The sequence below is a fragment of the Engystomops pustulosus genome, chromosome 2 (genome assembly GCF_040894005.1).
Source record: "Engystomops pustulosus chromosome 2, aEngPut4.maternal, whole genome shotgun sequence".
Lineage (NCBI taxonomy): Eukaryota > Metazoa > Chordata > Amphibia > Anura > Leptodactylidae > Engystomops > Engystomops pustulosus.
Window position 1 is genome coordinate 128,799,714 of NC_092412.1, and position 17,216 is coordinate 128,816,929.

A 17,216-nucleotide genomic window follows, 5' to 3' on the forward strand; every position below is an offset into this window, starting at 1 on the left:
ATGCTCGGGTACTCGTTATTCGAGACGAACTTTTCCCGATGCTCGAGTGCTCGTTTCGAGTAACGAGCCCCATTGAAGTCAATGGGAGACTCGAGCATTTTTCAAGGGGACCAAGGCTTTGCACAGGGAAGCTTGGCCAAACACCTGGGAACCTCAGAAAAGGATGGAAACACCACGGAAATGGACAGGAAACAGCAGGGGCAGCATGCATGGATGCCTCTGAGGCTGCTTAAATGCACCATTATGCCAAAATTATGGGCAACAGCATGGCCATGACAGAGTGACAGAATGAAGCTAGATAGCATCTAAAACATCCAATAATTGACCCTGACATGCAGGGGACGGCATGCAGAGGCAGCGGCAGCAGCGGAAGGCTAGAGAGTGGCATGGCGACATACCCTAAATGGACTCAGGCTTCAAACCAATGGGTAGCAGAGAGGAACCAAAGGAGGTGAGCAAGAAGCGCTCAAATAATATTGGTACATGATAAAAGTTTGCCAGTATATTTTGTGGATTACACAGCAGGGTGGCGACAAAGTTAACATGGAAGCCATGAAAACAATCCAAAATTCTGCCTGACACAGCTCGTTTGATAAGGGGACGATGTATGGAGGCAGTGAACTAGTAGTAGATTAAAGGTGCTGCAGTTAAAACTATGTTAGTTGGTTCTTGGCATGGAGCTGGCGCTCCGCTGCCAGGCGAGCTTTCGCCAATCCAAGCCCCTGTCTCTAGGCTACTCCCCAAACAGCACTTCTAAGAACCTTTCGGATAAGATCAAGTGTAGTAGCGTTCTTATAAGTTTGGGATATGGCGGGTGAGGGGAATGTAAACATCTGCGCAAGAAGCGCTGAAATAATATCCGTAAATGAAAAAAGTTTTCCAGTATATTTTGTGGCTTACACAGCAGGGTGGCGACAAAGTTAACAAGTTTGATGTGGAATGCCCTGCAATAGCTCTTGGGCGGTGTGCCTTTTATCACCTAGGCTCAGCAGTTTGAGCACCGCCTGCTATCGCTTAGCAACGGCACTGCTGCTGTGCCTAGAGCTACCGACTGATGGCGCCATGCCCACGGATGGTAATTCGGAGGAGGAGGAGGTGGAGGAAGGGTGGGAGGATTTGGAGGTATAGTAGGCCTTTGAGACCTGGACCGAGGTAGGCCCCGCAATCCTCTGCGTCGGCAATATATGACCAGCCCCAGGGTCAGACTCAGTCCCAGCCTGCACCAAGTTAAGTGTAGTAGCGTTCTTATAAGTTTGGGATATGGCGGGTGAGGGGAATGTAAACAGATGCGCAAGAAGCGCATGATGCGCATGGAGCTGGCGCTCCGCTGCTAGGCGAGCTTTCGCCAATCCAAGCCCCTGTCTCTAGGCTACTCCCCAAACAGCACTTCTAAGAACCTTTTGTATAAGATCAAGTGTAGTAGCGTTCTTATAAGTTTAGGATATGGCGGGTGAGGGGAATGTAAACAGATGCGCAAGAAGCGCTGAAATAATATCCGTAAATGGTAAAAGTTTGCCAGTGTATTTTGTGGATAACACAGCAGGGTGGTGACAAAGTTAACAACTTTGATGTGGAATCCATGAAAACAACCCAAATTTCGGCCTGACAAACCTCGTTTGATAAAGGGACGATGTATGGAGGCAGCTATATGGACGACTTTTGGAGGTAGCAATGGAGACAACGTGTGGAGGCTGCTATGGAGACAATTCAATTTGGATAGTGCCTGTATGTGGCAGTCCAAAAAATTTTTCAAACCAGAGGAGCAGGTAGGTGGCCCTCCAGAAAAATGGAATAGATTGAGTGCCTGTATGTGGCAGTCCAAAAAATTTTTCAAACCAGAGGAGCAGGTAGGTGGCCCTCCAGAAAAATGGAATAGATTGAGTGCCTGTATGTGGCAGTCCAAAAAAGTTTTCAAACCAGAGGAGCAGGTAGGTGGCCCTCCAGAAAAATGGAATAGATTGAGTGCCTGTATGTGGCAGTCCAAAAAAGTTTTTAAACCAGAGGAGCAGGTAGGTGGCCCTCCAGAAAAATGGAATAGATTGAGTGCCTGTATGTGGCAGTCCAAAAAAGTTTTTAAACCAGAGGAGCAGGTAGGTGGCCCTCCAGAAAAATGGAATAGATTGAGTGCCTGTATGTGGCAGTCCCAAAAAATTGTTTAAAACAGAGGACCGGAAAGGTGGCCCTCCAGAAAAATTGAATAGATTGAGTGCCTGTATGTGGCACTCCCAAAAATTGTTTAAAACAGAGGACCGTGTCGGTGGCCCTCCAGAAAAATTAAATGCATAAAGTACTATACCTAGAGCCAGTGGGCCCTGTCAAAAAACAGCCAGTTTCCTCTGCTTTACTGTAGAAAGAGGAGGAGAAGGAGGAAAATGAGGAGGAGGAGGAGTGGATAAATTATTCAGGTTGAGCTTCCTTCACCTGCTGGAGATTTGAAATTAGGAGAAATCCATGCTTTATTCATCTTGATAAGCGTCAGCCTGTCAGCGCTGTCAGTCGACAGGCGTGTACGCTTATCGGTGATGATGCCACCAGCTGCACTGAAAACCCGCTCTGACAAGACGCTAGCGGCAGGGCAGGCAAGAACCTCCAAGGCGTAGAGCGCCAGTTCGTGCCACATGTCCAGCTTTGAAACCCAGTAGTTGTAGGGAGCTGTGTGATCATTTAGGACGATGGTATGGTCAGCTACGTACTCCCTCACCATCTTTCTGTAAAGATCAGCCCTACTCTGCCGAGACTGGGGACAGGTGACAGTGTCTTGCTGGGGTGACATAAAGCTGGCAAAAGCCTTGTAAAGCGTACCCTTGCCAGTGCTGGACAAGCTGCCTGCTCGCCTACTCTCCCTCGCTACTTGTCCCGCAGAACTACGCACTCTGCCGCTAGCGCTGTCAGAAGGGAAATACTGTTTCAGCTTGTGCACCAGGGCCTGCTGGTATTCATGCATTCTCACACTCCTTTCCTCTCCAGGGATGAGAGTGGAAAGATTTTGCTTGTACCGTGGGTCCAGGAGAGTGAACACCCAGTAATCGGTGCTGGAATAAATTCTTTGAACGCGAGGGTCACGGGATAGGCAGCCTAGCATGAAATCTGCCATATGCGCCAGAGTACCAACGCGTAAGAATTCACTCCCCTCACTGGCCTGACTGTCCATTTCCTCCTCCTCCAACTCCTCCAACTCCTCTTCTTCTGCCCATACACGCTCAACAGTGTAGGACTCAACAATGGTCCCCTCTTGTGTCTCGCCAACATTCTCCTCCTCTTCCTCCTCATCCTCCTCCACCTCCACCTCCTCCGATATGCGCTGAGAAACAGACCTAAGGGTGCTTTGGCTATCAACAAGGGAATCTTCTTCCCCTGTCTCTTGTGAGGAGCGCAAAGCTTCCGACTTCGTGCTGACCAGAGAGTTTTTCAACAGGCCAAGCAGCGGGATGGTGAGGCTGATGATGGCGGCATCGCCACTGACCATCTGTGTTGACTCCTCAAAGTTACTCAGCACCTGACAGATATCAGACATCCACGTCCACTCCTCATTGTAGACTTGAGGAAGCTGACTGACCTGACTACCAGTTCTGGTGGAAGTTGACATCTGGCAGTCTACAATCGCTCGGCGCTGCTGGTAAACTCTGGATAACATGGTCAGTGTTGAATTCCACCTCGTGGGCACGTCGCACAACAGTCGGTGAGCGGGCAGTTGGAGGCGGCGCTGCGCTGCCCTGAGAGTGGCAGCATCTGTGCTGGACTTCCTGAAATGCGCACAGATGCGGCGCACCTTCGTGAGCAAATCAGACAGATTGGGGTATGTCTTGAGGAAACGCTGAACTATTAGACACATGGCACATGTGTCAGTCTGCCGAGTTGCAGAGCCGCCACCAGGTTATGGCCGTTGTCACACACAACCATGCCTGGCTTCAGGTTCAGCGGTGCCAGCCACAGATCAGTCTGCGCCGTGATGCCCTGTAATAGTTCTTGGGCGGTGTGCCTTTTATCGCCTAGGCTCAGCAGTTTGAGCACCGCCTGCTGTCGCTTAGCGACGGCACTGCTGCTGTGCCTAGAGCTACCGACTGATGGCGCCATGCCCACGGATGGTCGTTCGGAGGAGGAGGTGGAGGAGGGGTGGGAGGAGGAGGAGGCATAGTAGGCCTCAAACACCTGGACCGAGGTAGGCCCCGCAATCCTCGGCGTCGGCAGTATATGACCAGCCGCAGGGTCACACTCGGTCCCAGCCTCCACCAAGTTAACCCAATGTGCCGTCAGAGATATATAGTGGCCCTGCCCGGCAGCACTCGTCCACGTGTCCGTGGTCAGGTGGACCTTGTCAGAAACGGCGTTGGTCAGGGCACGGATTATGTTGTCTGACACGTGCTGGTGCAGGGCTGGGACGGCACATCGGGAAAAGTAGTGGCGGCTGGGGACCGAATACCGAGGGGCGGCCGCCGCCATGAGGCTGCGAAAGGCCTCGGTCTCTACTAGCCTATAGGGCAGCATCTCCAGGCTTAGCAATCTGGAGATGTGCACATTAAGGGCTTGGGCGTGCGGGTGGGTTGCACTATATTTGCGTTTCCGCTCCAGCGTCTGGGGTATGGAGAGCTGAACGCTGGTGGATGCTGTGGAGGATCGTGGAGGTGACGATGGGGTTTTTGTGGCAGGGTCCTGGGCAGGGGGCTGACTATCAGCTGACACAGGGGAAGGAGCAGTGGTGTGCACGGCCGGAGGTGAACGCGCTTGTTGCCACTGAGTGGGGTGTTTAGCATTCATATGCCTGCGCATACTGGTGGTAGTTAAGCTAGTAGTGGTGGAACCCCTGCTGATCCTGGTTTGGCAAATGTGGCACACCACAGTCCGTCGGTCATCCGGTGTTTCCTTAAAGAACCTCCAGACTTCTGAAAATCTAGCCCTCGCCGCAGGAGCCCTCGCCACGGGAGCTTCACTAGTTGACACATTTGGCGCTGATGCACCAGCTCTGGCCCTGCCTCTCCGTCTGGCCCCACCACTGCCTCTTCCAACCTGTTCTGGTCGAGGACTCTCCTCCGTCTCAGAAGCACTGTGTTCACCCGGCCTCTCAACCCAGCTTGGGTCTGTCACCTCATCATCCTCCGATCCCTCAGTCTGCTCCCCCCTCGGACTTCCTGCCCTGACAACAACTTCCCCACTGTCTGACAACCGTGTCTCCTCATCGTCGGACACCTCTTTACACACTTCTTCCACTACGTCAACAAGGTCATCATCACCCACAGACTGCGACTGGTGGAAAACCTGGGCATCGGAAAATTGCTCATCAGCAACCGGACAAGTGGTTTGTGACTGTGGGAAGGGTCCAGAAAACAGTTCCTCAGAGTATGCCGGTTCAAATGGCAAATTTTGCTGGGAGGGGGCAGACTGGGGGGGAGGAGGCTGAGGTGCAGGAGCTGGAGGAGTGCCGATTTCGGTGACATGGGTGGACTGCGTGGAAGACTGACTGGTGGACAAATTGCTCGAAGCATTGTCGGCAATCCACGACATCACCTGTTCGCACTGTTCTGGCCTCAACAGTGCTCTACCACGATTCCCAGTAACTTCAGACATGAACCTAGGGAGTGTAGCTCTGCGGCGTTCCCCTGCTCCCTCATAAGCAGGTGGTGTCTCACCCCGCCCAGGACCACGGCCTCTGACCCCTGCAGTAGTTGGACGCCCACGTCCCCGCCCTCGTCCTCTACCCCTAGCCCTCGGGTTAAACATTTTGAAAATGAGAGTTATAACTTGTATTTTTTTTTTAACTTTTTTTTTTTTTTTGTTTTTTTTTTGTGTTTTTTAGTTTTTAAAACCAAACGATGCTATCCTATTGCTATGGCTATTTTCTAGCCAAGTATTACAGCACACTACTATGCCAGATGAGATGACGCTGAGTTATGAAAAAAATAAACGTAAAATAAAAAAGGAAATGGCAGACTGTGCCTAGTTGAAATACAACCCCGGGCCCTAATAAATTTTCCCACTTCGGTCTTTGCGATGGATATGTGCGTCACTAAAACACAGTGGTCGCAAGTCTGACTCCAAATTGCTCCCAATTTGATAGTAGATGCACTGCAGCAAGTACAGCCACCAGCAGATCAACCAGAAATCAAATATATATAACGCTACTGTAGGCGTAATTAAGACGTTTGTATTCTCCTATGGCTATTTTCTAGCCAAGTATTACAGCACACTACTATGCCAGATGAGATGACGCTGAGTTATGAAAAAAATAAACGTAAAATAAAAAGAAACTGGCAGACTGTGCCTAATTGAAATACAACCCCGGGCCCTAATAAATTTTCCCACTTCGGTCTTTGCGATGGATATGTGCGTCACTAAAACACAGTGGTCGCAAGTCTGACTCCAAATTGCTCCCAATTTGATAGTAGATGCACTGCAGCAAGTACAGCCACCAGCAGATCAACCAGAAATCAAATATATATAACGCTACTGTAGGCGTAATTAAGACGTTTGTATTCTCCTATGGCTATTTTCTAGCCAAGTATTACAGCACACTACTATGCCAGATGAGATGACGCTGAGTTATGAAAAAAATAAACGTAAAATAAAAAGAAACTGGCAGACTGTGCCTAATTCTACTCAAACCCCTAATAAATTTTCCCACTTTGGTGTTTGAGGTGGATATGTGTGTCACTAAGAGCTAAACACAACGGTAGCAAGTCCCCCTGCTAATTCCTCACAATATGGTACTAGCTGCAAATAAAAAAAAAAAAAATTATAACGTTATTGTAGCCCTAAGAAGGGCTGTTGGGTTCTTTTAGAATCACTCCTGCCTAACAGTAAGCTAATAGAACACCCTAACGCTTTCCCTGAGCAGCAGCAGCTCTCTCCCTAGCGGCATCCAGACAGAGAATGATCCGAGCAGCGCGGGCAGCGGCTAGTCTATCCCAGGGTCACCTGATCTGGCCAGCCAACCACTGCTATCTACGTGTAAGGGTACCACGTCATGCTGGGTGGAGTGCAGAGTCTCCTGGCTTGTGATTGGCTCTGTTTCTGGCCGCCAAAATGCAAAACGGCGGGAGCTGCCATTTTCTCGAGCGGGCGAAATACTCGTCCGAGTAACGAGCAGTTACGAGTACGCTAATGCTCGATCGAGCATCAAGCTCGGACGAGTATGTTCGCTCATCTCTATTAATAAAGAATGCAGGGTTTTGAAGTACTTACATATTCACCAGATACTATATACAGTGGGAACGGAAAGTATTCAGACCCCTTTAAATTTTTTACACTTTGTTTCTTTGCACCAAATTAGTAAGATCTTTTTTTGCTCATTAATGTACACTTTGCACCCTATTTTGACAGGAAAAAAATTGAAATCTAGATATTTTTGCTAATTTATTAACCCCTTTCTGACCTAGTTCATTTGTGCCTTGATGACCAACGCCTATTTTTCAAAACCAGCGTGTGTCACTTTATCTGGTAATAACTTTCGAAGGCTTTAACCAAGTGTTTTTTTTTTTGATCGACGCAAATCCCTATTATTAAGGGAGGCATTCTCGATTTCCAGTTAGCTACCAGGTCCCCCTCAGGTATAAATATCAGAACGGATATCTTTTTTTTTTTTTAATTGATCCTTGTATGCTCACATGTTTACATTTAATATAATACATATACAAGTGCGTTTCGATATTTATCTAAGTGGACCTTGCTATTTTTTCATGTTGTTCAGCCAGTGGCTTAACTAGGAGAAGCAGGGCCCCACAGCAGTCTTCTGCATGGGGCCCCTCCTTCTCACTTAATAAAAATATACATATTTGTATACTCACATATACAAGTTACATTCACACATTTATACATATAGAGCATACACTCACCGGCCACTTTATTAGGTACACCATGCTAGTAACGGGTTGGACCCCCTTTTGCCTTCAGAACTGCCTCAATTCTTCGTGGCATAGATTCAACAAGGTGCTGGAAGCATTCCTCAGAGATTTTGGTCCATATTGACATGATGGCATCACACAGTTGCCGCAGATTTGTCGGCTGCACATCCATGATGCGAATCTCCCGTTCCACCACATCCCAAAGATGCTCTATTGGATTGAGATCTGGTGACTGTGGAGGCCATTTGAGTACAGTGAACTCATTGTCATGTTCAAGAAACCAGTCTGAGATGATTCCAGCTTTATGACATGGCGCATTATCCTGCTGAAAGTAGCCATCAGATGTTGGGTACATTGTGGTCATAAAGGGATGGACATGGTCAGCAACAATACTCAGGTAGGCTGTGGCATTGCAACGATGCTCAATTGGTACCAAGGGGCCCAAAGAGTGCCAAGAAAATATTCCCCACACCATGACACCACCACCACCAGCCTGAACCGTTGATACAAGGCAGGGTGGATCCATGCTTTCATGTCGTTGACGCCAAATTCTGACCCTACCATCCGAATGTCGCAGCAGAAATCGAGACTCATCAGACAAGGCAACGTTTTTCCAATCTTCTACTGTCCAATTTCGATGAGCTTGTGCATATTGTAGCCTCAGTTTCCTGTTCTTAGCTGAAAGGAGTGGCACCCGGTGTGGTCTTCTGCTGCTGAAGCCCATCTGCCTCAAAGTTCGCCGTACTGTGCGTTCAGAGATGCTCTTCTGCCTACCTTGGTTGAAACGGGTGGCAATTTGAGTCACTGTTGCCTTTCTATCAGCTCGAACCAGTCTGCCCATTCTCCTCTGACCTCTGGCATCAACAAGGCATTTCCGCCCACAGAGCTGCCGGTCACTGGATGTTTTTTCTTTTACGGACCATTCTCTGTAAACCCTAGAGATGGTTGTGCGTGAAAATCCCAGTAGATCAGCAGTTTCTGAAATACTCAGACCAGCCCTTCTGGCACCAACAACCATGCCACGTTCAAAGGCACTCAAATCACCTTTCTTCCCCATACTGATGCTCGGTTTGAACTGCAGGAGATTGTCTTGACCATGTCTACATGCCTAAATGCACTGAGTTGCCCCATGTGATTGGCTGATTAGAAATTAAGTGTTAACGAGCAGTTGGACAGGTGTACCTAATAAAGTGGCCGGTGAGTGTATATACATATATATCACATATATGCTATTTATATGTTATGCTGTACAATGTGCAGCATAATATGTATATAATGGTGCATATCCTCCACTCTTTAGTATGTCAGGTAGGATGACGGGGCCCCCTAACACTGCGGGCCCCATAGTGGCTACTATGGCTGCTACCACTGTAGTTACGCCCCTGTGTTCAACAATGTCCTTCTATCGCTATATTTGTCCGGTCATTATAATCTTATACTAAAAGGTACTTGAATTGTTTATTTATGTATCAAAGACCATATTTTGCTTGAAAAGAAGGGTGTGTAATTATCCAAACATAGTGTTATACTCACCTGGGTGATGTATCAATTTCTGTGTGTTTGTCCACAACCCCTTTTCTTCCAGCGTCTGGATTTGTCTGTTACCATGAAATATAATGACAGTCCCGAAACTGAGGCATATGTCCTGTCTTAAAGTGAGTTTCCTGGAGAAGGAGGATCTGTGCCCTCTGTCTGTGCATCCCATATGTAATCTGCGCCCTCTTCTGGAGTAGGGGTTTGGACAGGCAGAGAGGGAGAGCGAAAATAGCTCAGGGAAAGGAAATAGATAAGGAAAAGTAAAGAGGAAAGTGTAGAAAATTGAGATAAAGTGAACACAGATAACCTAAAGTGTCGACTAGGCACAAGGCCAGAGTAGACAGCACCAGAAAAGTGGGGTAGGACTAAAACAAGTTACCTTCAGGGCATCTGACTGCAACACCCTAAGGGGACAGTGAGTTTCCATGGAAGTGGCTCCCGGGGCGGGGCCCAGAAGCTACCGGCTGGTGGATCTGGAAGAACTGCTAGAGGATGAGAAGTTATAGACAAAGTGGTATATAATTAGCAATATGCACAAGTTAGCAATAAACATGTATATAAATACTGAAAACAAGCAAACAATAAAAATAAGTCTATAAGAGGGGTCTGGTGACCACCGTGGAGCAATCTGCTACCTGTACAACACCTCTTGGTCGGGGCAGGAGCTGCATCCTCTGGGTGCTGTTGGTCATGTGAGCGCCTGTGTTGCTGATGTCTTGGATTTCTCAACAGGTTGCCCCTGTTAAGTTTCAGGAACAAAGATTGGCCAGTCATGAATCTCTCTGGTGGCATAAAACCAGAAAGCAACCTTTTTGTTTCACCTGTAGGCGAAAGGGAAAACCCCAAGAATATGCCAGTGCTTTCTAGTGAAGAAAATCCAACAGGAGCACTTGGTTCTGTGCCGCTGGTTGGCTGAGGACTGTGAACCGGCTGAGAGGAGTGGGGGTTTCTCCGGAAACCCTTATTGCGTCTTGCGCCTGTAAAGGAGATGGTTTTAGTGTTAGTAAGCGTGCCAAATAGCAGGTTTTCTAGGCCCAGTGCCAAACCATGCTGCCTAAGTCTGAATGCTTATGATATGTGATATTTCAGTTTTCTTAATAAATTAGCAAAAATATCTAGACTTCTGTTTTTTTCTGTCAAGATAGGGTGTAGATTAATGTCCAAAAAAGGACTTTTTTGATGCAATGAAACAAAGAGTGAAAAATTTAAAGTCTGAAAAATACTTTCTGCCTTTACCCATTGTAAATATAGATTGCCCCACTTCATAATTATGTGAATGTTTTTTTGCACAGATTTGAAGCAAACATTGTACATCTTCAAGGGTCGCAATTATTGGATGATTTCCCCCAATGGCAATGTCTCTGAGCCTCAGCTTTCACAAGAAAGGTGGAAAAAATTACCAGCGTTCATTGAAGCTGCAGCTGTGTCAGGATCAGATGGAAAATTCTACTTTTTCAAAGGTTAGTAAAACATCTGATAATTGAGTGGGATTTTAGTTAGCAAAATGTGCTAGTTTTCTATTGTAAATTTTAAAGTTAAATAACATGAATGTGTTAGGGGGCAGCAAACTGGGCATTTGCCCAGGGCTCCCTGTCCTAAAGGGGCCCCCTGCATGTGAACTACCTATTATTTATCTATCAGTCAATCAATCGATCCATCAATTGATCAGTCTTTTATCTCTCATATCTATCTTATTTCATCTATCTAGCTATCTGTATATAAACTACTTATGCATCTATATTTCTATCACATATCTATAAATCTATATCACCTTTCATATTTATCTTCTATCATCAATCTACCTATTATCTGTCTATCTCCTATAAAATTCTCCTACTGTCCCTTATTACAGATTGTCTTACCATACTATGGTTTGTAACACTACAAAGTGTTATTATTGTTCAGGACTAATGGAGCCTCTCACGGAAAGTGACTGTTCATAAAATAGTTTTACTTTGGGGTCCCACTTCTAGTTTTGCCCAGGGCCCCACCTTGTCTATGACCAGACCATTTGGTAGCCAGATTTCATGGACTGAGCGCTCTGTGCATCACAGTGATATGAGATACCGTTCTTTTCTGCAATACTGCAGCGCTGATCTGTTATCTGTTATTATGATTACATCTGTGGTGATGTTCTTCTAGGAAGAAGACATTCCTTGAATCATACATCACTATGATGTTCAGAGTCCAGTCCTTGGCACTATGTCCTGTCCAAAAGAGTGACATGTGACATAAAGTGGTGAATCGAGTCGGCCCCCCCTCGGCTATCCTTCTGCAACATGTGTTGCAGCTCAGGGCTCAGCGCTGGAGCATATCTTAGTTATTTCCATAATGCGCTATAATGCTTTTAAACACTTTTCTAATCTTTATATTCGAAGCAGCTTCAGCGCACGGTGATACGCGCTTGGCTATCATGGTAGGTTTCCTTTAATCCCTTTCCGCAAATGCATGTAACTGTACATCTGTTTTTCAAGTGCCCTGGCTCAAATGCACCTACAGTTACAAGCAGCTTCTGACACCAGTTTATCACAGCTGGTGATATGGTCGGTGCTGCCTCTGCAGGTATTAACCCATTATACACTGCAGTCAAGCATGACCGTATTGTGTAAGGGGTTACCAGCTTGCTTCGACTAGTGATCGAACGACACTGTTCGATCAACTTATGAGGGCATCCGATTCTCTTCATGGTAGCCCAGGGATCTGATGAGTGCCCCAGGCTGCCCGATCACTCCCACAGTAAGTACCTTTCCGGGGCTGACTGTAAACTGTCTGCACATGAGCTTGCATGCTCAGGCAGTTTACAAAGCTCAGCAATACATTAGTATTGCAGTGCAGTGACTTGCGCTTCAGAGCATTGCTGGTTCAATCCCAAGTGTAAAGTAATAATAAAGTGAAAAAAGTTTAAAACATGAATAAAAATAAATTAAAAAACATACAGCAGAAGTCCCTGTATAAGTATGAAAAACACAAATAAACAAAACCTTTAGTCTTTGGATTTTAAAAAGTCGCAAATTCACTAAAGTCGCTAAAAGTTTCCAAAAGTTGCATTCAGTTCCCAGCTAATTTCTACGGATGGTCAAGGGCCTTTTTCAAAAGTTGCAACTTTCAAATCTGGATTCAGGTGATAACTCTTGGAACTGCAGAAAACTAGACAATGTTGAACTTTGAAAAGAAACTATTTTAGGCGCAAAAAAGTCGCAAATGAATACATGCAACATGAAAAGGAAATCTACTATTTGTTTTTATGCATTGTGAACCAAACACACCTTAAGAATGATGTAGCTACACTGATGCAAAAACATATCTTGTTTATCCCTGTACCAAGTGGTTTTGTCAAAATACAATTATAAAATTCAGAAAAGCTTGGGAAAGCTGGGTTGCATGCAGGCTGAACTGTCCAGACAGGACTAATCAACCTGAGCTGGATGATTAATACATAGCAGCTGGGGATGGTGTAGTGATTCATCACTTTTTTACAACACAGTGATTACATCATTCTCTGAAGCAGTGCATAATTGGGGTAAGAGGAGATGCGCCGGGCCAGTCACAGGAGCGACAGAGCCTCATTATGATAATTTTATAATTGTTTTTTGAGCAAAAGTTCAGGGATGAAACAAGTTAGGTTTCTGCATCAGTGTAGCTACAGCATCCTCAAGGTATGTTTGGTTTATAATGCATAAAAGCAAATTGTAATTTCCTTTAAAGAAAAAGGCAAGCCAAAAGTTTGATACATTTGTCCCAATGTGTCACATTTTTTTGTTTCATTACTTGGCATTCATGGATCATGGCATTCACTTGGCATTACATGGGTCATAAAGAGATTTGTTAAAAACGCAGGCAAAAGACTTTCACACCACTTATGTAGGGATATATCGGGAGGATTCCGGACATATTGGATTGTATGCTCATACAGTGGAATACGTTGCCCGGCTCCATCCCCTCCCCCTGAAATCGGGAGTAGGAGTGAACATCGACAGAAGACAGTGATGGACTACTGATGGTGTTCAGGGTTGTTTACCCAGTAATGCAAATGTTGCTATATGGACAGTTACATCAATGGGGATTCCCATAGTGTACCCTCAGTGGAGGCCTGGGGTGGATGCATCTGTCCCCCATACGCTGAATGTGTCCATATAACTTTGTGGGGTGTAGATTAAAAATTTTGCATGCTGCCTGTGACAATTTTGTATGTGCTTTTGTTGCAGATTGTATCATATAATACATTGATGAATCATCTTTTGGTTTATTTCTATCACATTAGTGATTAATAAGTATAGTTTGGGTTGATTTCTGAACTTCTGCTCCTTCACAGAACAAGCTCACGCATAAACACAGAGAAAGAATCACTCATGCAGACCCTATGCACACGAGACACCAGCCACACAAGACCAAAGGGTGCTGACACCAGTAAGAAAAACATTAGGTGTCATGGGAACCAATCCTAATTTTACTTTCCCTGAGAGGTCTTTGTTGTGGTCACCAGGAATAAGGAGAGTCTATTGTGTGTATGAAATTAGGTCGGTGTAAGAGATGTCAAAACTATTGATATACCACTCTCACAGTAAATGCAGATATCACACAATTTCTTTGCCTGCGTGTGCATAACCCAATCGTAATTGTAAAAGTTGTGTAGTAAAGCACACACAGTACAGGTAACAATATACATTAGCTATTTATCTTAGCAATAGAAATGTGCCTTTAAGACACCCCTGATTTTGTTTGTTTAACTTTCCAGGCGGAAGATGTTGGCGATATAAAGGTTCCAGATTAGAGGTTGGCTTTCCTCGTAAGTGCAGTGATGATGGACTCCCACGCCACCCTGATACAGCTTTATATTTTAAGCCACTTGGACATTTGGTCATTTTCAAAGGGGACAAATACTATGTTTTCAATGAGAAATCACTGACAGTGGAGCCATATTACCCACGAAGTCTTCAAGACTGGAAAGGTGTTCCTCACAACACTAATGCAGCTCTAAATCATCCAAACGGCTTCATCTACTTTTTCAAAGGTGAAAACTACTGGACTTTTAACCAAGCAAACCTGAAAGTTTCTACATCTGGGAAGTGGATGCAAGATTTATCTTGGCTTGGCTGCCAAAATTCTTGATATATCATAATTTGTAGGTAGTGAAAGATAAATTCCAAACACCCTATGTTACATTTAGATTGACCATCCACAAAAAATATACAATAAAATCACAATGGTTACATTTCCTGAAAATTTCTTTTTAATTTTTATGCTTTTGCTGATAAATTTCGAGCGGGTTGGTTGAAATTGTGGTTCAATGGGGCACATTTACTTACCCGGTCCAGTTGCGATCCAGCGGCGGGTTCTCCGACGCTGATTCAGGTTCTGCTGGGATTCACTAAGGTCCGTGCGCCGATATTCACCAGGTGTCCGCCGAAGTTCACTTGCTTTTTTCTGGTGTATGTGAGTGCTTGATCTTGCGACACAAATGGCTTTTTAAATTCTGCGTTTTTTCCGAATCCTTCGGGTTGTCCGGTGGCCACGCCCCCCGATTTCTGTCGCGCGAAAGTCGGCGCGATTGCGCCAAAAATCGATCACGTGCGCCACAATTCCGTGAAATACAGCGCATAGCGGAAATATTCGGGAAAAACCCGACGGATTCGCGGCTGCGGACCCTTAGTAAATGTGCCCCAATGTGTTGGTCTGAATTTCACATTAAAATTCGGTTCGTGACTTGGACGTCATACTGAACTTTGGGCCAAACATGAACTCCATTGAAGTTAATGGGGACCTGGGTGTTACAAACAAACACCGCAGTGTAAGAAGGATAGCGTTACCGGAAACATCCGGTAACGCTATCTTACACTGTGGCGGAGTGCAATGTGGTTAGGGGCGTGGTTAGGGGCGGTGACTGCGGCATGAGGCGCGGCAGTCAGCGCCACCCTATGGAGCGAGTGGGGCGGTCCGGGGAAGAGGCAGCACCTCGGAACGCCCCCCTCATGAATACATCTGACCGCTTTGCGCCGCAGTATTAGATAGCATTACCGGAGGTTTCCGGTAACACTATGCTTCTAACACTGCGGCGTTTGTATAAGCACTAGGAGCTGCTTACTTTAGTTTTATGGGGTTTTACTTTTATTTAGGCCTCTTAAAGTGACTTGAAACCTGAGCTGGTACCTCAATAGCGTGATTTTGCATTTTTTATGAAAATGTGAAAAATCGCACCTAACGTTTAAAGCCCCAGAACCTCCAGAAAAAGGAGAGAATGCATAAAAAACCATGTCCATATAAAGTAGACATTCGGTGACTTTTTTTATTATTGGGTTTTTTTGCTGTTATGACTATGTGTGGAAAAAGTAGAACATTTTGAATTTCGAAAATTGAGTATATCTATTCCAGAAGGAGCAGATTCCCAGCACTGTTTTGATCTGGTTGGGTCTCTTTCCTACAGTGTAGAAAACTTGTTTTGCTGTGTGAGAGGCTATTGACTAGGGTCAGGAAGTTACGGAAGTCTTATGGAGACTGACAATTAAAGGCTAAATGAGGTTTGGTTTTCCTTATCCCATTTTGGAAAACTTATTTCCATCTTTTCCCAAAATCTCCTAGTGGAGCGTCAATGGCTATAAGCCTCCACATACCTACAAGGTGACCTTAATTGTAGGCAAGGGGTGTATTGTGGGAAAACCTCTTTAAGTAACACCTGTGCTCTTATGAACATCGCTTTGGATAATACTAGGCCATTTAAAGACTAAAAGGGTTGGCCACTTTACCTCAAGTTTTATGTAATGAGTGTGTAAGGGTGGGGTAAGTATTAGGCAATTTAATACATTTATTAAGTGTTCTGCACCGTTTTCTTGATATGTGAAGTGAAACCTCCTGTCTCTTACCTCATCAACCAAACATTCCAGTCCATAAAATGGCTGCAGATGGAGGGTCATGTGATCTCTAACTGGCAATTGTTAATGGACAGCTAGAGATCACATGACCCTCCATCTCCAGCCATCTCCAGAATGTCCGGCTGATGAGGTAAAAGACAGGAAACTTCACTTCACATATTAAGAAAGTGATGCAAGACTATTAATAGATGTATATTGGTAAATTACCCTACCTCCACACTTACACATTACAAAAAAAAAGATTTACATTGGCCAACCCCTTTAACTTTAATACAAAGAATATATATTTGTTCATGTTTTATGAATAGTGAAAGCCTGTATGTACATACCTGTCTGTAGGTGCACATAACTGGTTTTGACAGGTATGTTCAATATGTTACTTAATCAGTTTTATGCAAACAGAGAAATGAACGGATATGGAAACCAAAGTAATGTCAAGTTACTTGTATGTAGAAACAAGTGTTTGTAGACTGTAGGGCAGAGATTTAGCCAACAATACATAGGCAAGCTTAGGCTTTTCTTTCTTTGAACTATAGCAGTTTGTTAGATCAAGATATAAAGCTTGTCTTAGTGAATGTTTTACCAATATGTTTAGTAAGCATTACTCTTTCAACTTCTCTTTTGTAATTCCAGACAGGTATGTGGCCATTTTAATAGGCTGACATCTAATCAATCAGCACACCATTTTACAATCTAGAGACTGTCATATGAGTCTACAATAAACCATGGTGTAGAAAATACCATAGCAGCTTCATTTTATTAAAACTTGCTACCTATGTTATATTAAATAAGCAAGATAAGGTTATATCTCACATAAAATTATATACATACAGTGCAATAGGCTATTGGGAGTATAGCATATAATTTACGCCTTTTTCTTCCCCTCCTAAATAACAAACCTCTTTATAAGAGGCCTATATGTGCCCTGAAAGTTCCCTCACATTGATAATTGTTGGAAACCATATCCCACTTAATGACT

The 17,216-nt window shown here is 44.9% G+C and overlaps 2 protein-coding genes across 2 annotated transcripts in view; one reads left to right on the forward strand and one right to left on the reverse strand.

The window, feature by feature from the left end:
• The window catches only part of MDH2 (malate dehydrogenase 2), a 313,892-nt gene extending 303,493 nt beyond the window's left edge, over window positions 1–10,399 (reverse strand). The window contains exon 1 of the mRNA XM_072136378.1: window positions 10,392–10,399. The gene's annotated coding sequence lies outside the window, so the exon portion shown is untranslated. The remainder of the gene's footprint in view (window positions 1–10,391) is intronic.
• Window positions 1–14,583, forward strand: part of MMP28 (matrix metallopeptidase 28) — a 48,676-nt gene extending 34,093 nt beyond the window's left edge. The window contains exons 7-8 of the mRNA XM_072136376.1: window positions 10,664–10,831; window positions 14,107–14,583. Of these exons, the coding sequence (XP_071992477.1) occupies window positions 10,664–10,831; window positions 14,107–14,480 (542 nt within the window). The 3' untranslated portion in view covers window positions 14,481–14,583. The remainder of the gene's footprint in view (window positions 1–10,663; window positions 10,832–14,106) is intronic.
• Window positions 14,584–17,216: the final 2,633 nt, after the last annotated feature.